Source organism: Gasterosteus aculeatus, chromosome 17, assembly GCF_964276395.1.
Source record: "Gasterosteus aculeatus chromosome 17, fGasAcu3.hap1.1, whole genome shotgun sequence".
Lineage (NCBI taxonomy): Eukaryota > Metazoa > Chordata > Actinopteri > Perciformes > Gasterosteidae > Gasterosteus > Gasterosteus aculeatus.
The window spans coordinates 6,083,405-6,105,573 of NC_135705.1; the positions used below are offsets into that span (position 1 = coordinate 6,083,405).

The following is a 22,169-nucleotide window of genomic DNA, read 5'->3' on the forward strand; positions in this document are numbered from 1 at the left end:
ACTGAATAAGGACCCGAATAGAAACTAGAATTAGCGCCTCGTGTTTGTGTTTCAGCTCAAGGCGGCTCCTGAGGTATCACGCTTGCAGCAAATGGGATTGACTTGAAGTCACAGTGACTTTGACCTTTGACAACCAAAGTCTAAATCAGTTGATCCTTGTCCGCAGGTGGACGCTTACTGTCTCGTCCTGTTCTGAAGCATAAAAAGCACACCGGAATATATTGTTTTATCACTGTTACTTTATTTTTTATTATGTCACGTTATTTTAGCTTAACTAAAGTTATTCCATTTCAGTCACAAGCATCAGTTGGTACTTAAAAAATAAATAAATAGAGTTCTAAAGACACAATCTTAACACAACAAAACAAAAGGTAGAAATATTTACAGCGATCAGGTGAACTGAAGAGGCAGCAGCTAGCCAGCCGGATAAGGGGGCGGGGCACACCAACAGGCCAGCCACCACCTCGGTGGTCCGCCGGGGCCTCGCTCTTCTCTCTCCCTCCGGCTCAGTGCAGCAGCATGGTCTGTCCTCCGGTCAGGAGCCCTGGACACCGAGAACAGAAGAGGAAGACACGAATGACGTCATGTTTCACACACTGAGTGACTCATCGCTGCTGCTGCTGCCGCCTCTAGCAGGGAGGGGGACAAAGCAGCTGAGAGCTCACCGCCTACTGGCACACAGTGCTGCAGAGTTCTGTAGCGTGGGCAACATTCTTTATCAATGGGTAACGTTGGTTTTCTGAAAGAAAACTAGTTTTGAAAAAATAAATAAATGGGGTTTCCGCAAAGTTACTTACTAGAAACTTAACAAATCGACCAATTGCAGTAAGAATGAGGAAAATGCTGCTGCAAAAATAATCAGTAAGTAAACAGTCATATTGGCAGTTCACCAATTGTACATAAATTCAGTATATCTGCTGGTACACAGGTACTAGCTGCACTCACGCTTCTCTCCACCAGTGAGTTGACCCCTACAAAACCCATTCTGCTGTTCTCTGCTACTAGCTAGCGCTCTTCGCACACATTAAAGAATGCAACGCAAGAATGAAACAGGACGGTGGTAGTCACTTGTTTCACCAGCTTTAGTCTTCATGAAGGAAAATATTATCATTACTGCCATAATACCATCATCCTAATGACTAATAAAAGAAAGACATAAATATGCATACGTAGTTAGATATACCGCAAGGGAGCGCAAACTGAGGCATCAGAAGCCCGATTGACAAACGACTTGCACGCAGCATGGATGAGAGCCATTCATGCGTGTCCCTGCCTGTCCTGTTGGGCTGTGCTGCAGGATGGATGAGATGAGTGAACAAACCAGGCAGGGATTCCCGGTGTGGGGAGACCCAGGCAGTGGAACGGCAAGCGCGTCATCAGCAGCAGCAGCAGCAGCAGCAGACCACACCACTGACCAGGAGCCCCACATGCACCAACCCCACTCTGCTTACATAACTCATCCACACAGTAGCGCAGAATACAGCCACAATATCTTGTGCAGTCTTATAAAAACTGTCCTCCTTTTGATTGCTCACAATAGATATTTATCGGTTTCAAGTGTCAATCTCGAGTGGACCAATAGCCTAGGAGGTAGCAGGGAGGGGCTGCGGGACAAACTGAATCAAAGGCAGAAACGGGGTGCGTAATAAACTAGCTTTACCTGATCTCCTTTCTCTCCACCTCCTCCCATGATTCTTTTATGTTCCAATGCTTTCTCAGCTCTCTCCTCAACACCCCCCACCTCCACACACACACACACACACACACACACACACACACACGCACAGGAACGCAACCAGTGTTGCCAAGGAGATGGTAACGTCATTCTCAACTGCTGCCATTGGGCGAGTACCAGTGAGAGGAGCAGGGAGAAGATGGATTTAAAAATAAATATGTGGATTGTAGTGTGCGCAGAGAGAGAGAGAACCGCGCAGGGGGAGAGAAAATGTGAGAGACCATTAAAACTGCTGCTGGAAATCTTTAACTGCCGGTAATGTGATATCAAGCAGTAGAATCCAAATTAGTGCTGCTGAGATGTGAAAGCCAATGAAGATGACCAGTAGAGCAATGAGTGCCTTAGACCCACCATTATTAGACAGACAATAGCACCTTAAAAAAGGCACATCAAAACGCTTTTAAACAGATGACATTGAAACAACTCTTATGTTTGCACCAACAAAAGCTTAGTTTGTCTGAGAAGAGCAGATGAGGAAGCACAGCAGTGTATCCATGTTGTAATAGTATTATCGTAACATTTCTTGCCCTACCAGTTATAATAGGGCAACAAGTCCAAATGAACAACATATCAATTCTTATTTAGTACTAACATAAAGTGTCATCTGAGCACTATGAATTTAACTATAACAGGTCATAATACGGGCTGCACACTGCCTGTTGTGTCGCAGTTAAGTCAGCGTGTCGGTCAGCCTCTCTCTGACTGTCAGCATCACACGAGGCAGCGGAGCGGATGATTCCCCACAGAGGACCGTTGGCTTCGCACCAGGATCCAATCTCCACCTCTGAAGAACGAGGTCAACAGGGAAGTGCCTTAAACTCACATCTCCAGTCTATTGGCCATCAGCAAGTCATGGCGGCAAAAAGTCAAGACTATCTGAAAGTGACCCTACGTCTCACAGGATGCATCACCTCAGTCAGCACTGCAAACATGATCTTATAGTCTTAAATCGCTAGTTTCAACCTTCCTTGTAATTGACCCGTTTCTAGCGGGAGTTGTGTACAGCACCTCTACCACGGCGCCCACTCCACAGCCCAAATGTGGTCACTTCCATTCAATGTGTGCAAATATCGGTGACGGACAAAATGTCTACAAACCAATAAGAATTAACAGCGTTTTCAACTGAGAATAGTCTCACGGCAGCTATTCTGCCATTTACATGCGGGGTGAATAGTTAGCTATCCGAAAGGCTTCATGATAGAAGTACGAAGTCAAGCCTTGATCCGAATACCTTTGATTAACTTAAGGTGGCTCTGTGCCTCTCTTATCTCACAAAACATGGCTACAAATTGGAATATTAAATGTTGACCCGGAACACCCTCCGCTACACCAAAGAATCCCCGTAGGAGGTCCTAATGCCGTGCCGGTCACTCTGACCCACTTCACGCACGTTAGCGAACATGACGGCCCCTTACATGGGCCCTCCTTATGACGGCCCACCAGCTGTGACACATTGGTCCTACTCCTAACGTCCTACGTGCAAGGCTACCACGCTGGAGACAACCGATGAAGTGACCCAGTGGGAGAAAGGCCGCTCGTTTGGGAGTATGTTTGTGCGATGAGTTAACTCACGGATCACCATTTTCAGACAGTAGACTAAATATTCAGGGCCAGTATGAGCTCACTTTCAAATAGAACTGCTTCAGGTCAAACTGGATCAGGTTCTCAGCAATAGTTAGCAGCAGAGGAATAATTCCGTGAAAATAGCTGGTATGAGCAATGAGCTCCTCTATGCAAAGTCTGTAAACAAATTCACTTATCAGATAACAGATACCTGAACCACTGGCAGACATCATGTAAATGGGGTCAAAAGCCAGCTGTTTTTGCTTGGTTTTATTGTGAAAAATAAAAATATGGACTTGTGGAACTAATGGGCTTATATTCTCATTTTCTAAATCAAATCATATACTTGATTGATCACCAATTTCAACAGGCACAATGTGAGCGGACACATTCTGCTGTGGGAAAATCCCCCCACAGAAGAATAACGAAATAGACATAGCTACAATATAGACAGGAAAGATACAGATGAAGCTACAGAAGCCCTTCTTTGCTAATGAGTGCAAGCAAACAGAGAACGCCATTTAGTGTCATCATTCTGTGTGAGTAATGACAGCAGGCTGCTATTAGTAGCAGTCATTTCTTCATTCATTAATTCTGAATTTCAGAATGGAGAAGCATAACGCGGCTGACATGCCTCTCCATTTTCTCCGCAGAGGCTGAATGAAAGATTAAGCTGAATGAAAGTGCAGGAGGCTGCAAAACAGCAGTGAGAAAAGCTCGTACAAACCCACAGACGCCAGTGGGAGACACTCACAGGCAGTTCGACCCAATTCAGCGCCTCTGCATTCAGCCGCACGCCTCGCCCGTTTGACGTCAGAGAACTCATTTCACAGCAAGGTTACGTCTTCACATAGTGCAGGCTGTCTCTGTGCGTGTGTGTGTGTGTGTGTGTGTGTGTGGGGCAGAGTTTGTGCAAGCTCAGTGCCTGGAGAGATTATATATCAGCAGCGCGCGCAGTGTGTGCCTACCAGTGTTTGCCTGTGTCAGAGAGGATTCCCCTTTGCGTCAATTGCACAATCTCACACAGGGAGGGGGGCGAGGGGGTTGGCTAAAGGACCAGAAAGGAAGCGTTCAGGCTGATTCAAACTCAAACAGTCCACGCTTCATATGGTTTAATGTGTCAAAATACTGTAGATATATAATACCTAACTATATATGTAATGATGAAGGAGACGGCACGGAGCAGAAAAACAGGACCCGGCAATCTTACACAACAAAGAATAAATGAAGAAAAAGGAAGAGCAACATTACAAAAACACAAAGACTTAGTGGAAAAAGAGAAATCCTGTCTCACCCCCATAAGACAGGATTTCTCTTTTTCCATCCAAGTCTCTCTCCTAGTGGTATGAGGATACCCCTTTCCCCCCTCCCATCAACATATCTCCGTCGACCCACCTTTAAGTGTTGTGTCGCTCTCCTTCCTCTTTTTTTTTTTTTCTATCAGGCCTACTGCTGACGCCATCCTCCTCCACTCAGCACAACCCACTCAGTCCTGTGGGACAAGCTATGACTCATTCTCTCCCTCCTTTCCTCCCTCCCTCGTTACCTACCTACCTTTCTGTAGCTCTCTCAAAGTCTCCCTCTCGATGTTGCGCTCACTAGTTTTAGTAACCTGTGCATAGTTCTGTGCTGCATGTGGGGGAACCTACAGAAGGAGTAAACCACAAGGAGAAAGTGGGTGATGGGGGGGAAAGAGAAAGACAATCTCCCTTCTGCATAATGAACGATTCATCACATTGATTAATGTAGAGAAATATGAACCAAGAGAAGTGTAAAATAACGGGCAATAAGCCATGGAATTTGTTTCACTTTCATTTCTTTATTCTAGGATCCAGAGATCGGATCCCAATTTGCAACCAAAATCTCTTCAACTGTTCCTCATTGCTTCTATGGTTGACTTCCTGCTACAATTCATACATGTCCTGCTCCATCAGACATAGAAATCAAACTTCTCATGACAGAATTTTCCAGCAGCGTGGAAGAAGAAATATCTGAGTAAGTCATCAACCACTTCCAAAAAACGTGTGTGAGTAGATAAAAACAAAACGTCTCGACTTAACATCCTGTCATCTAAAGCTGGTCCAACAGGACATTGTTTGAGAGGCAGCCCTAAATACCTTAAAACGGTTAAATCATTGAAAGTAAAGTGTGTGTGGGAAAGTCTCAAAACTTTGTTTATTTCTTGAGAACAGAAATTAAGCTTTTATAACCTTGTGTTAAATGACCTCACTGACAGAAAATGGAGCAGCTCATCAAATTTCTGAACAAGCAGCTGCAAATAAAAATATTTGCAGATGAAAAATAGGTCTTTAAACCTTGTGGACAGCCAGATAGAGGATTGGAAAAAGCTCCCCAACTAGATAGATAATAAAATGCTATTGTGGGTAGATCTTGTTCTCTCAAGTATAGTAGTATAGTATAGAGCTTTCTTCTAAACTTGCTGCTGCAAAACAATTAACTGTCAAAATGAAATTGGGTGGCAGCTTCCACACTCATTATAAACCTTATGCAATTCATCAGCTTCGCTTACTGCGAGAGTGAGGATGGACGAGAGAGAGGAGAGGAAAAAAGATGGAGGAGCAAGGGATGGCTAGCGAGACAGGAAGAGAGGGAAAAACTTCTCAATGATGAAACAATCTGTGCTGTTAAGTGATTGGACCAGGCTTCCACCAATGGGAGGACCAGCTCCATGGCAACAGGCTCTGTCACCAAGAGAAAAGCAGCCATATCCCTCAACACCCCCATATTTTTCTCTCTCACGACCCCCCCCCTCCTTTCCCCAATCACAAGGCCCGGGGTATTTATCACTGGGTATGCGCAAATAAAACTGCACACAGATGAAGGCACCCTCATGAAGCACGAACGGCACAGACACAACAAACACACACGCATGCAGCCAAAAACGAGGCTTGCGGATGTACACGCGGGCACACAGACTTAATGGGGCTTACGCAGTGATCGGAATGTGAGTCATTTGTGCAGTTTTTTTTTTAAAGTGCAGATCGCCGATGAGTCCCCTCGTGCACCGACTGCAGACTGTTCCACTTTGTCCAGAAGAGAGCGGTGACTAAACATCAGGTCTGCTGGAAATGAACCTTGAACTAAAAGAGGCTGAGCTCATAGACGCAAGAACAGAAGTCCAGAGGAAGTAGGACGCAGATTTCCCTCACTGTGTGTGTGTGTGTGTGTGTGTGTGTGTGTGTCTGAGCAGTGATCGCTCAGGTCTAAAAGAACAGCAGCATCCACACCAAGACAGACTAGTAATACGTTATTTCAAATCGCCTAAAAGATCTGATAAGATTGAAGCACAGTTTGCCAAAGTGTCACACTGCCTGCTGTAGAACATGATTTTCCATACGAGCAGTCTACATGGTGAACGTATCCAGGGAGAAGCCCTGACCTGGCCGAGCTCCGTCACTCCTCGGCACGCAGAGTTCCTCACGCTATCCCTTCCTCTCTCCACTTGGCTGCTGGTCTATCGCCATCTAGCCTATGATCAGTATTTTATCACCCCGTAAGGCAGCTTTCACCCAGGTCACACCATTGTAAAGGCCAGTGACTCTGCCCGAGGTGCTGTAAGACTTCCTCAGACATGTTAGTCGTTTTTTTGTGTATCTGAATGTAAATTCCCAAACAAACTACCATCAAGTCAGCAAAAACACTTCTATTTTTTACCTGGAGTGTCTGAATAAACACTGCAAGTCCCGGGTAAGAAAAGCAAATGGAGCTCCTGCCCAGTTGGGAATTAGTGTGTCGGATCCTTTGAACACTGCACACACGTTTGCAATCGGTCACGACGGCAAATCCAAATTGAGCCGTGGAGGAATAACCTCAAAAATATTGTCAGACACTTATTATATCGTAATTCATTTAGCACGCACGCTGGTCAGAATATTCAGAGTGACCGGCTCCTCTTTCATCAGCGGGGGCTCTCCTTCGCACCGCCCTGCTCATGACGGAGCTCAGCTCTGCCTTCAACGGAGGTCGGACTTAAAAAACTAAGCACTTTGAGAAATGCGACATGAAGATGAGTAACGCTGGAAGCATCTGCAATAAAGAGGAACAGAGCAGCTGATACTTCAAGCCCACTATCATCCCTGCACTGATTCAATTAGATAAATACAACCACGCTGTTGCAACAGAAATGTAAGTTCCAAAGCTGTGTTAACAAAATAATTGGCCACACTCACTGACTGTTGTGAACTGCCCAGTCTTCAATGGTGCAGATCAATACAGGCTCAATCAGTTCCCATGATTGACGCACAGGCTGTGGCATAGTGAAATAGAATTGATTACTTATTTGGGGCAAAAAGAGAAAGAAAAAAAAAAAGGGGGGGGGATAATGGAACGGCAGGAGACTATCAACATTTTCAGAGGCTTTTAATCCATTTTAACCATTTGGAGTATATACATGGTCTTTCTTGGAAAGTAACACTGATTATATATTATGATTATATATAAATAATCAAATCACAAGCCAAAACTCTTAAGAAACTTAATAAGCATGCTTCTACTTTACCGAGTCACAAATTCACTGAATCTATTTGACGATATTAGCTTTGTTTCGGTGCTTTGTCAATTGAGATTCTAAACATATTACATTACAGGACATTTAGCTGAAACTTTTATCCAAAGCTACTTACATTGCATTTTTATTTCACAGCTTTTTTGCACGGGGAGCAATTAGGGGTTAGGTGTCTTGCCCAGGGACACTTCGACATGGAGAATCCGGGGGTTGAACCGCCAACCTTGCGGTTAGGGTTAGGCGCACCCTCTCTACCACATGCACCACAGTCAACAACATGCGATGTTGTTAAGTAGGTTAATGGCCTTTTTTCACCAAGCCGTAAAAATGCTGCTCATTAAAAAAAGCGATATCAATCCATGTTTTCTACAAAAACAAAAGTTTACTTCAGGTTTAGCTTGACACATTCAAAAGGGCAAACTTTGTCAAAAAGCAAATTGTTTTCACATATGTAACCAGCTAAATATAGTCCCCTTTAATCACGTAAGTGAAAGACTTAGAAGTTAGGGTCTGCAAATGAAAAGGCACACAGCAGAGAAGATGTCTCCATCACATGCATTATGGAGGACATTAACAGAAGGAACGTGGCTGCCATGTAAGTCAACACAGGCGGATAAAACACGGCCCCTGTGCTTCTTGCATTACCATCACATCAGACATCGGGGGACCGCAAAGTCATGACCATCAAGACGCTGTGCTAAAATAGAAAAATAAGGGGGATGATGACAAGCCCGCTGTGCAACCAAAATGATATGTATAGCGTACAGACCGTTAGCGTGACTATAGCTGTGCAGACACTTATCTAGTAAACAAACCTCCTTTTTGTTCGGGACACTTGAGTGTGACCATAAATCCTCAAATAATGAAAAAGAATGCCCCACAATAATAGTATTCAACTTAGACTGATAAAAATGCCTCCGACAACATACAATATGCTAGTAAAACATTAATGCTGTGTTTGAAATCTCATTGCCATTGTTAAATTAATTTATTGCTTGGGCCCATTCTCACCCTTTCCACAAGTGAGACAGTGTACGAGACTGGAAGCTCGGCACAGATTAGGAAGTAGTGTTGATTAGAGAAAATGCCCACTGCAGCGAGTCACGACATCGCACAGCTGACCTGACAGCAGTGGCAGATCGGCACCTCGCTGCGCCATCTGTTTACCTGTAACAGGCAACTACACCTGATACCTCCGCCTGCCGAAGGACAGCAATCCATTCATCTCCGCCTGCTTCCCGTTGTTCCTGCTCACTCTCGCGTTCTGTTTTAGAATTATTGAATTTGCTTGGAAAGGTTCCTAACGGAGTGAAATGTGGCAGCAGTGTAATTGGCCACCGTGATTATGAAGAGCCGTTTGAATGCTAAGGAAAGGAGCTTCAATGCTTCCCTACTTAGCATCTTTAGCATAGGAACCACTGGAGCATCGGTTACCCAAGATGCGCTTCTTTGTAGTCCATTTGCGCTCTAATAGAGTGTTGTACTTCATTCTCAGGTAAAGGTTAACACTTTTTAGGGACGGAGCTTATGAGAAGGGACGGGTGGATCGGAGCGCTCTTGAAGAAAGTTTGGAGCTTTTCATTCTTTCAACATTTTTCTTGTTTTGTTAATATAGACAAAATTGTGAGCACAAAAAAAATCTCCAAATGAGAAAGTGTGAACCTACTAACTAAAAGGCAATTACAGCAGCAGTTACTGTAGGGATTGCTATTGATTTCAGTTACCTCCCTCCACGTCGTGCTTCCTCGCTTTCATTCCAAAGTCTTTTTCCCACGCACTTGCAATTAGTATGCAGGAGTAAGGCTACAAGGGCATTAGCTACCTGGGGAACAGAACACCAAAGTTACATCCAACCCAAAAAAAAGAAACACAGGTAAATGGACAAACGCACAGAGAAGGATGCACAAACACACAATTACGGACAACAGTGTGTCAGTCAGGGCTAAGCAGCTGCCAGGTATTCTTATTGCTAAGAAGGGTTAACATCCACACCAGCAGACATAAGGGGAGCGGGTGGGGGGGGAATAACCGCATTAGCTCCGGCTTAACTAACGCTAGATGGGTAGGTTGCAGACCTTCTAATTGACAGGAGAGTAGAATCCTGGGATCAGTCATTTTATGAGCCAACATCAAGCTAGATCATTTCGGTTGCATCGCTTAGGACCCTGATGCAGCTCGATTTATTGTGATGCTGAAAGATGTGCACACGCAGGACATGTACACCAACGGTCAGACATTGTGTAAACAGCACGTATCCAGTGCAAGACAGATCTGGGCCAAGTGAGGGAAAAAAATAATAAAAGGAAGATACAATGAGAACGATGGGAGTTAGGCTTTAATCATCAGAACAGAAAAAGGGAGGCCATGAGGACGGCTTGCTATTAATAGCAGCAGATTTGTTATTCAAGAGGGATCTGCTGTTGTGCTGCTTCTCACCTCCTCTCTATTCCTGCACATTGTGCTTCGCAAATAAAGGGAGAACGCAGTAAGAGAGACTAAGAGATACAGGGACAAAAGTGGGGATTTTGAATTTCTGATGCATTCAAAAAGAAAGCCATCACAACCCATTACTGCACCTTCAAGTCAAAGAGGAGCATGGAGAAAGAGTGTCTCAGAACTTCACACATGCAGCCTTATGTAAGCCTATTGGTTTTCCTTTTAACTGCACCCCTCCCTCCCTCCCTCCTCAGTATGACAGATGCAGAGTGACGCCTACTTCTGGGTGACTGCCCACACCCACCCGGCCACCTCCACCATCCACCCACAGGGGGACACAGTGGAAGGGAATTCCTCATTACCTCAGCATTTGCCTTACTAAACCCCTTTTGAACGCCATGCAAACGTAGGAACCTTTCGGACAATAAATATAAAAACATGCAAAATCAAAAAGGTTCTCATTCAACCATAAAAGTGTTGAAATGTTCTGCACTTAAACAAATGAGTTGTTCTTTAAATGGTGTGCATAGTATATTCAACTAGTTCGTCCAGCGAGCCCCATCGTATGATATCTGCATTGTTACTAAAGGTATCGTTAAAAGCAAAATTGCTGGAGGAACTTTACAAAGAGCAACAATGAAAAGAGCCAAAATAAGAAGCAATCAACATTGACAACAGCTGCACATTAAACCAAATTGCACAGTCTTGAACAAGCTACATCTCACCAACAAACTGCTAACACACGCACACACACACAGCACATGCTTACTGTATTTAGAGTTCGGCTCTGTGGATCTCCAGCCAAGTCGGATCCGGTGTCTCAGATAAAAGCACATAAGAAGCAGCAGCAGCTCTGAACCAAAACAACGCCGACATTAGTTTAATCTCTCCAAGCAGCACAGCTGAATTAATTCCATTTCCTGCAGCATGAGAACAGCAGATTTTTAGGTTGTTTACCTCTCTCACTCTCTTCATCTCATCATACTCTTTGTCGTCAAGCTTGCTCTCAGTGGTTTGGTAAAGGAGTTTCATGAAAATGGACAGAAAACTGCTTCCTTTGACTGCCTCCCTTTTTCTGAATGAATCACACGCACTACACAGAAACAGAAAGCCTTGCAGGCTCCCCCCTTCCCTTCTGTTTTTATGCGCACAGTGCTTTCACTGCTCCCTTCTCCTCCAACCCTCCCTTCTTGCAAAGGGTGGGGGGGGAGGAGAGAAAAATGTACCTACATACTTTTTTTGTTGCAAAAAAGAATGCAAGCCTACATACAAGTGGCATGAAAAAGATGCAGTCGATGACCAACTAGTCAACACTCATCCATCTCCATTTCATGGGAATGTATGAGGTCGGTATATGTGCCTTGTATCTGAAAAAAAAAACTGAAGTGGGCTCAAAGTACTGACAGCTGCTGGTGAAGTGGATCACTGCTGCAATGTCCCCAAAAAAAAAGCGATTTTTGAAGGATGCAGGGGTAAAATAATGAAAACCACCATATTAGCTCGGAGAGAACCGTATTCCCACAGGACAAAATATTTGCATATTCTCCATGCAGCCCCCTCACTGCACACTGCAGCTCGAGACGCAGAGGAAGAGAGCAGTCTAAAGTTGAGCATTGAATAAAATATCAAAAGGAAACTCTGGGTAGCGTAAGGTAAGTGATCCGTGGACCCCTCCCCAAACCTGGTTTGCACACATGCGAACTGCCGATCGTCATCGACCGATATCTACTATCAATGACTAAACAGTTCCATTGGTCGAACCGGTTTGCCTGAGATTAATCAGCGGGTGTGTCGCTGGGTGAAACTGTACCCTGTTTGCATCAACTTAAAACGAAATGAAGCTACCTATTGATTGTTTTCTTGTGGGGAGAAATGCTGCGGTGCCCCATTACACCTTTACGGCCCCGAGAGGCAGAGCCCAGAACTCGTAGGTGGAGGCAACTGCTTTACTACAGGTCCACCTTGTCCCAGGTAAGATTCCCAATCCTGATAAGGGTGCCGGTTTCATTTGCTGAAGTGGGGGTGCGTGTGACACTGTAGGCTACATTTAACCCCATAGAACATCTTTACTGTGAATTTGTGAATTTCTACTCAGCTCAGATGATCGCCGAAGAGCTCATCTGTTCTGAGCACATCGATCGCTGTCACTCGATCACACACGCTACGCAGACATCGTGCTGCTCTTACATCAACAATATATGGTTTGTACTTAAATATGTCACTTGTCAGTTCCCCACGGTTATTTATCTGCACCTTTTATCCTGTTTACAATAATTTACAAAATTGGGAAACTAACAACGTGTAGGGGAACTGAAAAAAGTCAAAATGTGTTCAAATCTCATACATCTTTTTTTGTTTTACTTTTAGCAGTCTACATAGTCACGCTGCCCTTATGAGGTACATTCTGTTGCATGCGGAATGCATTCAACTGGGTAATTCTAATAACAATCCACCTGGAACTTTGACCCTCTTGCTTATGTCACTGTACAGAGGATTGCGGGTCAGAATAGGCGGAAAAACATACTGGCTTGGAATTTGCTTGGAATTTATACATCTGGCACATGAAATATCATGAAGCCTGGCACTGGAAAAGGTTTGTCTCAGATTGATGGTATGCATGAATACCACCAACTGCCTCAAAACAAGTCTAGCAGCCTCTCCTGAATTTGGGTCGTCTGGTAGCTTCTTCCAGGGGACAGTGAAAGAAGACAGCAAAGAGCTTAAAAAGCAGAAAAGAGGGGAGGAGACAAGCATGGATCAGTTACCAAAGACACCATAGATAAACCTTTTGTTAACACAATTATACGTGGTTGCAGTCTCTAGCAAGCATCATGCATCTGAGGTAAAGTAAGAAGGAAACGCTAGGAAAAGGGTTATTATTTACGAGGGCTGTTAAGATTAACGCGTTAATCTACGCGATTTTTGATCAATGCGATAAAACATGTTAACACAACTTCCGGTGTGCATTGACCCCGAACACGAACCCGCCGTCTGCAGCAGTCAGTCAGACCGGAGACACGGAGCAGGTAGCTGAAGATGGAGAGCTTTTTGCATTGGCAGTAAAACAAACAGAGGATACATACAGCGGAGAGCTGTGCAGAGGAATTCCTCCACGTGTCACACAAAAGGAGGGGGGGGGGGGTGAGGATCAGTGGCAAACGGACCACTTTAGGAGTGATCGTGCCTGGAACATGGTGGTAGCTGCTAGGCTACTTCCATCTCATCTGCCCTGCGCGACACACAATCTGCAGAGGACCACCACTAAAGTGTCCCTAAAGGACAGGGGTGTGGAAAACATCCTGGCTAAATGTCAGGAGATTGTTGGGTTCTTCAAACACAGCCGTCAAATGATGGAGAGTTGAGAGCAAACTGCACGAGGACAGCAGGAAGAGCCGCTAGTTCAACATGTTCCACCCACAGGAATTCTGCCTCGAAGATAATCAAATGTGTGTAGTTTTGTGTGATTAAGTTTTCATTCATAAGATTTAGTCTTTTGAAGAAAAACAAACTTTTAATCGAGATTAATGAATTTCAAAATGTGTAGATTAATCAACAACACCAAAAATGTGTCCATCCCTGCTTGGATTCTGATCCATTGTTTAATATCAACATTGTATGTATTTTCTGTTTTCTTTCCTTCTGATCTATCAAAACGCTTCCTGCTTCGCAGCCATTACATTGAAGTCAATCAGTCCAGGCTTACGGCCATGCAACCAGTTCCCTCCTTCTGCCCTAATCAATATTTTACATCAGAGCAAGCAAGGAAGGAAACATAGCCAAAAAGAGGATTGACTAACAATGACTAGGGAAGACATCAAAAAAAAAAGCCCAGAAAACAAAGACAACGGGAAAAGAAGAGGGAATAAATAAAGATAGAGCGAGACAGAAGCAAGAGCGGTTGAGAGAAGAGACACAGGAGCAGCAGCAACAGCAGCAGCACCACCACGCTTGGTGCTCTGGCAGAGATCTATAAATAGCTCTTCAAATCTCTCTAGAAAAAGCCTGCTTCTGCTTATGCTGCTGCTGCAAAAAAGATTCAAAAGGGCGACAGAAGAAGATATGGATATCTTTTCGTCAAATCCTAACCAGGATCACGTGCTATCAATTATTAACTGCCTTTCAATCACACCCCATAAATGACCGTATTAAAAAAAACACTGTTTCATCGATCATCTTGTCTTACATAAATATTTGAATGTAGGAAGTGAAGTTTAATTCAAAACATAAACTTTCATATTGGACAGTTGTATGAAAAAAAGAATGCTTCACTAATCCATCTCCAAGAACTGTGCGCAAAAAAACAAACAAACAAAAAAAGAAAGGCCAGCATATGAAATCCCTTCAACACTTCTCCAGCAAAAAACAACATTTCCTATGGTTTTGTATTAGGATTTCCAAGTTGCAGGGAAGGAGAAACCTGTTGACAGGGGAGGCAGGATGCAACATCTTTCTCATTGCTGGCCTTAGCAACAGCAGACTGTTGATTCAATGACTCACCTCCATTGGATCTGACTCTGGATACACTTTATCTCAATAATACCAGCATTACCTATGACCAGGAGGGGTACTTTCTTAACCATGGCTTTTAATCTATCATAGACTCGTCTACAACAGAAGATGCAACGAGACAGTTCCAAAAACGATCACCAAACCAATAGACTATTTTTTACAATCTTTGCCTGCCTCTTGATGCAATTATCTGCATCGCGTGCCAAAAGTAATGCATATTTATGTTTTCACTCACACGTGCCGTTTTCCCAGAGCAGATGTGCGAATCACAGCTCCAACAGTCTATGCAGCAATCCCACTTAGTTTAACACAACAATCTTGCCATCTATTTTCAGCTGGAGTATCAAAATGCTGCATTAAAGTCATAGGGATCAATTGTCGTGGTTTTCTCAACAAACCCTTTTTTACTTTTTTGAAACGCCGTGAGCTGTGTTTATATTAGGGGCTGGAAAACCAAATGAGTGGGAAATGCTCTTTTCTATTGAATGTCATTAGGCATTGTGCGACATTTATATTACATTAGGTTTGCAAGATGACAAAGTTTAGAAAACAGTAACACAAAGTGTGAACTTCAATGGCGTAGTGTCTTATAGATGATTTCCTCATCAGCACGGTTCAACTCAATATACCACCGAAATCATTTTTTAGTGATTATCATAAATATAAACTAAAGATTTCTTATTTCCAATCATTTTGTCATTGCATCTGCACCGTGTTTGCTCTCGTTTCTGACCGTCGTTGGAGACCAAATACACGCACGCCACGGTGCAACGGCCAAAATAACACCTTGTTGTCACCAGCCAAACGGGGCTTTAAAGCGTGATTAAAAACCCTTAATTCCAATCAAACCAGCTAATCACTTCAATCCCAGTCCCCTCGGTCCGTCTCCCGGGGATAAACGCTAACATGGCCATCTCGTGTCAGGCATGGAGAACACGGGACTTCAACCGTCGCGTTTAGACGCCCAACGTTAACTGGGGGTAAAACGTGGATCATCGACGAATGCTACGAAGTGATCTCACGTCACCCGAAAGCTTCGGCTCACCGTTTTGCTGGCCGTGCGTTGCGAGTCCGTGTGGAGGATCCTTCGGGTTGTGCCTGTAGAGAGCAGACGGCAGTGCGGTCAGAGCCGTGGACGTGCAGTTGACTGAAAATATTAGCTTGCCCCGCACGCTAACAATAGCTAGCTCGCGGCGTTAGCTCGCTTCCTTCTGCGAGTATAATTAGCCACCTACAACACCTAGCCACCTAGCTAGCGCTAGCTAGCCTTTTCTTTGCAGCGTACGCAAGCAGCCCCATGTTAACGAAACATGGCGTTTATGTTACGACAAAGTTAACCGAGAGAGTACCATGTGTTTACGGGCAATGCCAACCTTTTTGTAAACCTCTACTTGTACTGTCAAGCCTCAAAATATGTTGCCCTGGCCGGTACGGTTAGCTAGCTTCCCGAATGACTTACCAATGCTGAGATAATGGAGCTGCTAGCTCGAGTCGGCTCACCGCGACCCCGACTGTCAAAATAGCGCCGCGTGAGGGGGGAGCGGCGTGGACGGTACCGATGGATAGAAAGCACCGAGGAGCGAGGCGGTCGGGTTGTTCACAGGGACTCGGCCAAAAAAAGAACAAAACGCCAAAGAATAAAAGGACACAACTTAAAGAAAGAAAGAAAGAAAGAAACAAAACGCGATTCCCCCTACTCGGCTGCGGCTTGTGTGTGTCAGCGTCACTTTTTTTTTCTCCTCATCGACAGTTTACGTCAGCGGCGTGCTGATCACTCGCAGGGAGACGCTCGGGATACAGTGCGCCTGTTTAAACCTATTATTTAAGACTCAGAAAATATAGAAACTGTTCCAAATGTCTTTTTTTTGTTCAACTGTTGTATCACACGTATGTTATTCTTATTGAGGGGCATTTTCTCTCTTTCATTAATATGCAATGGAGGTTTTTTGGCATTGTGGACTAAAAAAGCGAAAGCCCATTTTGCTAAATATATTTATATATAATATTTCCCACATACCAGGTCAAATGGAGAATAAATACTGTCACAATAGCATTACTAGTTTAACATTAGATGTTTCTTGTTTGTTATTCTTATTATATTTAGGTCAATTAAGTGACATTTTTCATTAACGTAGCTTTAATATGTGAGCCTACAATAATACTTCACACATTTTAGAAGGAATCAATACGACGTTTAAGGTTATTGTAGTTCCCAAAGTTCCCCACATGTGGGCAGGCAAGTACTTGAACCACACTAAGACCCCAACCAAAATGTAATGGACTATGCGTGAACACACACTCAATATTTTTGTTGTGTTCTCGAACCCGAATCCTCACACGTGCAATCACATTGCAACAGGGCACGTGATGTATATTATTATTTGTAGGAACACATGATAGACGCGTGTCACATATATACAGTGCAACTATGCAGTCGTATTTCAGCTCAAACATCAAAATCGTAGCCTATACACTTTTCATAAACTGTTCTATGTTGAATTCGTCATTGTGCACAAAATAGCCCAAACAATCACAAATTGCACGGGCAATTAATTGAATTGAGAGAGTATTTAGCCGCGCACGCACGCACTTACAGCGAATGATTCTGCCACCTGGAGGTGAACATGATGCGTTATAAATACCCCGCCTCGTAGCCTTGAGCACTTTGCACGTGCTTGCAGACTTTTTTTTTTTGGTGGCACTGTGGCTCGCTTACTCTGTAACTGGGTAAAAGGGCACTGGATTTAAACTTTGATCGTCTGTATTGGAAAGTTGCGCGTGCAGCTCAGAGGGCAACGAGACACAGAAACCACCTGTTGAGATGACGACATCGTAATCGCCTCTCATACAATTGGGTTTTTTTTCTCTTTTGTGTGTTTTGTGAGTGCGTGTATCGTGTTGTGTGTGAGAGTAATACACGTTAATGATGCCTTTGCCAGTAATGTACTCGGCGTCTTGATGCTCTCATTGGTGCGTCCCTCCAACGTGTCACCCGTTTTGGTGGATTATCCCAGATATCTGCACCGCCGAAGGGGTGAAACACCATTCCTGTCGCTCGACTCTTGCCTTCACGGTGTCCAGCTGCCCACAAACAGGGACCTCGGAAGAACATTGGAGAAACTTGTGACTTCCAAAGAACACTCTGGAAAGACGATTTGAAGAGTTTTAGTTGTGTTTTTACGCACGTCCAGCACAGAGATGCGTGTATTTATTTCAGAGTCGAGGAGGACGCACTCTTTTTTGTTCCCGGCGTTTCTGTTTCTGGCACCCTTGCTGTTGAGGGGTCTCCGGGTCAGTGGTTCCCCGGGCTGCGCGTCCTGTGGCTTGCCGGCGATGGAGAAAGCCGCCGAAGAAAGACTGATGATAGAACTCGTCAAGCAGCAACTTTTGGAAAGGTTGCACCTGAAAGAAAGACCGAACATCACTCAGACAATCCCCCGAGCTGCGCTCCTCACTGCGCTGCGCCAACTGCACTCGGGGCGCGTCGGGAACGATGGCACACTTGAACTAGAAAACACTATGCCCGCCAAAGACCAAGGCTATGAAATAGTGAGCTTTGCAGATCTAAGTAAGTTTGGTATTCACGTTTTTATCAGTTTGAGCTGTTCTGCTCTGAAAAACCACATGGTGCCTTTTAAGCGCACGTCTGTGCGTAAAATAAGTTATTCTGTCATAAACTTTTCGATTTACTCATTGATATAATAATGCAGCACGGCTTGTCGTGGGTTGTAGGGTAATCCATAACATAATGACATCATAACATGATTGAAATGAGTGAAAGTATTGATTTGTCCTTTATTTTTTACATGAATGTGAAGCTTGATCACACATTTCCAAATTATTAACATTCTTTGTTATTCTTAACTTGCCATTGATCCATAGATGAGACAGGGAGTGGTGACGCAGCGAGCCTTAGTCTTACCTTCCAGTTTCTGCAGGAACGCGGCCAAAGTATCCAAGTACTCAAGTCTTCTCTGTGGATCTACGTCCGCTCCTCTGAAGACCGCCATCGAGACTCCCGTCTCGCTGCCCGCGTTTTTCTGTCTGCAGAAAGTGGGATGTCCATCTCCAACCGTACCCTGGTAACGGAGAAGATGCTGGATGTCCGGGAGAGTAACTGGCACGCTTTCCCCATCACCCACAACTTGCAGGCTTTTCTGGACGGAGGCCAGCAACGACTTCGTCTGGAAGTCAGCTGCGACGAGGGCGGGAAGAACCTTTGCTCCCCTCACGGCTCCGCCGACACCGCCAAGCAGCCGTTCCTGACGGCCCAAGTGCGTCTCCGCGACGATCACTCCAAACACTCGCTCAGGAAGCGCTCGTTGCGTTGCGGCGACGTCGTCAGCGTGTGCTGCAAGAAAGAGTTCTTCATCAAGTTCAAGGATATCCAGTGGCACGACTGGATCATTGCACCTGAAGGCTACCACATGAACTACTGCATGGGTCAGTGCCCCCAGCATCTGGCCGGCTCCCCGGGCATGGCGTCCTCATTCCACACCACCGTCTTCAGCCAGCTGAAAGTCAACGGCATCGTCACGGACGCATCTTCGTGTTGCGTTCCCACAGAGCGCCGGCCACTCTCCATGGTGTACTTGTCCACCCCTCGCAGCATTGTCCAAAAGGACGTCGCTGATATGATAGTGGAGTCCTGCGGATGTACATAAAGAGTAGAAGGAAAGAAACATAAAATAGACAGAGGGGATGACAGTGTTAGTAATTGTGTACTTCTAGTTGGGGACAACCGACTCTATGCATGTTGTTATTTGTTCTTAAAAAAAAAAAAACAGGTTTGTTTTGTCCCAGATTAGGCACACGAGTGTGTTGAAATAGAGGCATCATTAAGCAGTTTACATGTACAAAAACATTGACTTTAAGGTCACAGGCATAGTTTCAAAATGGACATTATATTAGGGAAACAGCAAGCCCAAAGACTAATGCTTTTTTTTAAATATATTTTATGTCAACGTGTTTTTTCTATTTAACTTCAAAGTCTAAAAGGCAGTGTGTAAACTAGTTGGTGAGATAATGTTGAGCGAGTTTCACGAACCAACTAAGTGAATTTAAATGAGAGTAAACTAAATCTGAATGCAGCCACATTTTAATACAATTCATTAAAGAGAGGTTTAAAACTAAGAAACCGTATGGCTGTATAAAAAACTGACAATGAAAGAGTCCTGCTTTTTTCTTTGACAGAAATTGTTTTTTTCCATGATTGCAGCCAAGAAACAGTTATTTCAAACCCTTAGTTACAGTATTTCGTCTTACAATGGGCACACGTTTCATGACAAATTATTCCATTTTGAAGCAAGGCTTTGAAAGAGATCCTTGATTTAAATTGCGCTACTTAGACATTGAGCATAAAGTCATTGTGGTGTGAATAATCCATTGAGTCTTTGTATTACCGTCTATGACACAATGTTCATATGAACTTGTTTCATTTTCTATCTTCACATTACAGCCAACAAACACTTGCAACGTTGCGGTGAAGCAGTTTTCATGATTGAACTGAAGAGGTACAATCTGCCCTGGGTTCTGTCTGGGCACAGCCGATGCTGATTAGTTTGGAATATGTTTGATCAGCATCCTCACTGTATTATTTACACAAGTCGGCCAAGTCGGTTGGGTAACTGACAGCATATGAAGCCAAGGTCGTTTCTTAGCAGCCTAAGCAAACATTTAGCTATTGCCTCAGTGTCAGGTTTTGTGAAGGTCTTGGAGGCATGTGGGTCAACGAGCACGTTGCACGTTGCGTTTATCCCTCTCAAAGTCTAAACCTTTCTGGAATGATGCAAAATTTGAGACTTCCTGAAAGTGATGTGGAAATAAGGGATTTCAAAAAACATCTTCCTAGAAATGATCTTTTAAAAAATGGATTACGCTGCTATGTCGGCATCTCAAAAGCAAATTCAACCATCTCCGCACATGCTGATGGAAGGAGGAGTAATATTTTGGAATAATTTATTGTTTACCAACGATAAACGTTACACTGCTAGTAGCAAATATGTCTGTAGAACAGATTGGAGAGCCAGGCCTCATTATCATCTAAGTTTACACCAAACTGTGTAAAAGCCAAAGATATTCTCTTTTTTTCTGATTGAGGTTTCAGGATTTGTCCCACTGATTTGCAGAACTGTATTGTACTGCTCTGTTATTCAAAGGAGATTCCCAGGCAATAAGACAACACGGCATTTCCATCCAAATAGCCCACAAACAGGTTTTAACCTCTGTCTGCTGCCTCAACAAGCTGCACTCATTTTATTTTCTCTAACCTTTGTAAAACAAGTCTATTTTGTATTATTTTATTTTGCAAGTTCCCCGCGTCCCAGGACGTAATGTGACATTGAGGCACCACCATAACATAACTTATTAAGCACTTTATCGCCCTACTGTATTTTTAGAGCAAATTCTGCTTGGAGGGTCTACTACCTTTAACCCAGGTGGGCAGCATCTACATGTAGATGTTGTAGGCCAACAGGAAGCAAATGTCAATCATGTTATTGTCTTATGCTCTAGTTTGTTGAACTAGAATGAATATGAATTGGGTTGTATATGTTTGCAGAGCACACATTTCTGTATACTGTAACTGGTGTAAATAGAGCCAGGATGTGATTACTTTTGTCAATTTAAAGTTGAAAATATTAATATTTTTTTACATCATGCTATATTTACTGCATAATTAAGGACATGAAATCGAAACTGCGTGCAAAATATCACAATGTGCTGAAATAACGTGATTAATAGTAAAATTATATTTTTAATAAATGCATATTTTAAATATACCTTGTTATATCCATCTATATTTTGTATTGTATCTCTTCTCTTTAAACACAATGAGAACATTGGCTTTAAAAAATTGATTAAAAAATGTACACATCTTGAAATTTGTTGTTTGTGGCTATCAGATATATTGGCTGGAGATGATCATCTCAACACTTTTAACGTTGTATTGTTTTTTACATTTGACTACAAAGTGAATAAAGGATAAAACACGGTTGAAAGTGAACAGTATTTTTTTCAAGCAGGTCTCCTATTTTAGCTTTGCAATCACATTGGCACTGTCTGAAAGGCAAAGGGCCTGTTTGCTCATGCAAACAGTGGAAGTGGCTTTATGGACCGTCTTTGTTGGGTGTGTAAACAATTGTCACATTTCTTTGGCATCCTGTCAATTTTTCCTCACGCATTTGAATTTGGGATTGGTTATAATGTCAAGCTGAGACAATAGTTTGGACTTTAATAACCAATTAATAAAGAAACAGTAAAATAGGTCTGATTGGAACCAGCATATTAAGTGCAAGGAACGAGTGTCGTGCTATTTTGTTGTGCTACACACATTATATGGTGAACCATGGTTGCACACTGACCTAAACCGATTTATTTATGTGCTAAAGTGAATGAATTAGA

General features: G+C 43.6%; 2 protein-coding genes across 38 annotated transcripts in view; one reads left to right on the forward strand and one right to left on the reverse strand.

Moving 5' to 3' along the window:
• The window catches only part of r3hdm2 (R3H domain containing 2), a 41,139-nt gene extending 22,351 nt beyond the window's left edge, over nucleotides 1-18,788 (reverse strand). For 9 of the 37 annotated variants that reach the window (XM_078091782.1, XM_078091774.1, XM_078091767.1 and 6 more), the window contains exons 1-3: nucleotides 16,228-16,549; nucleotides 15,814-15,866; nucleotides 386-544 (exon numbers count right to left, since the gene is read on the reverse strand). The gene's annotated coding sequence lies outside the window, so the exon portion shown is untranslated. Of the gene's footprint in view, nucleotides 1-385; nucleotides 545-4,852; nucleotides 4,944-11,028; nucleotides 11,113-11,216; nucleotides 11,414-15,813; nucleotides 15,867-16,141; nucleotides 16,642-17,685; nucleotides 18,171-18,690 lie in introns of those variants that run through there. The other 28 variants (XM_040203797.2, XM_078091771.1, XM_040203799.2 and 25 more) reach the window with 12 other exon arrangements.
• LOC120835157 (inhibin beta B chain) lies at nucleotides 17,145-21,766 on the forward strand. The gene is made up of 2 exons (XM_040203805.2): nucleotides 17,145-18,336; nucleotides 18,651-21,766. The coding sequence occupies exons 1-2, from the start codon at nucleotides 17,967-17,969 to the stop codon at nucleotides 19,430-19,432; spliced, it is 1,152 nt and encodes a 383-aa protein (XP_040059739.2). The 5' UTR covers nucleotides 17,145-17,966; the 3' UTR covers nucleotides 19,433-21,766.
• The last annotated feature ends 403 nt before the right edge of the window (nucleotides 21,767-22,169 follow it).

Excerpts from the sequence above, each read along its gene's own strand:
- LOC120835157 (XM_040203805.2), top strand. The coding sequence starts at position 17,967 with ATGCGTGTATTTATTTCAGAGTCGAGGAGGACGCACTCTTTTTTGTTC. Across the intron at positions 18,337-18,650 it reads AGTGAGCTTTGCAGATCTAA|ATGAGACAGGGAGTGGTGAC; the intron begins GTAAGTTTGGTA and ends ATTGATCCATAG.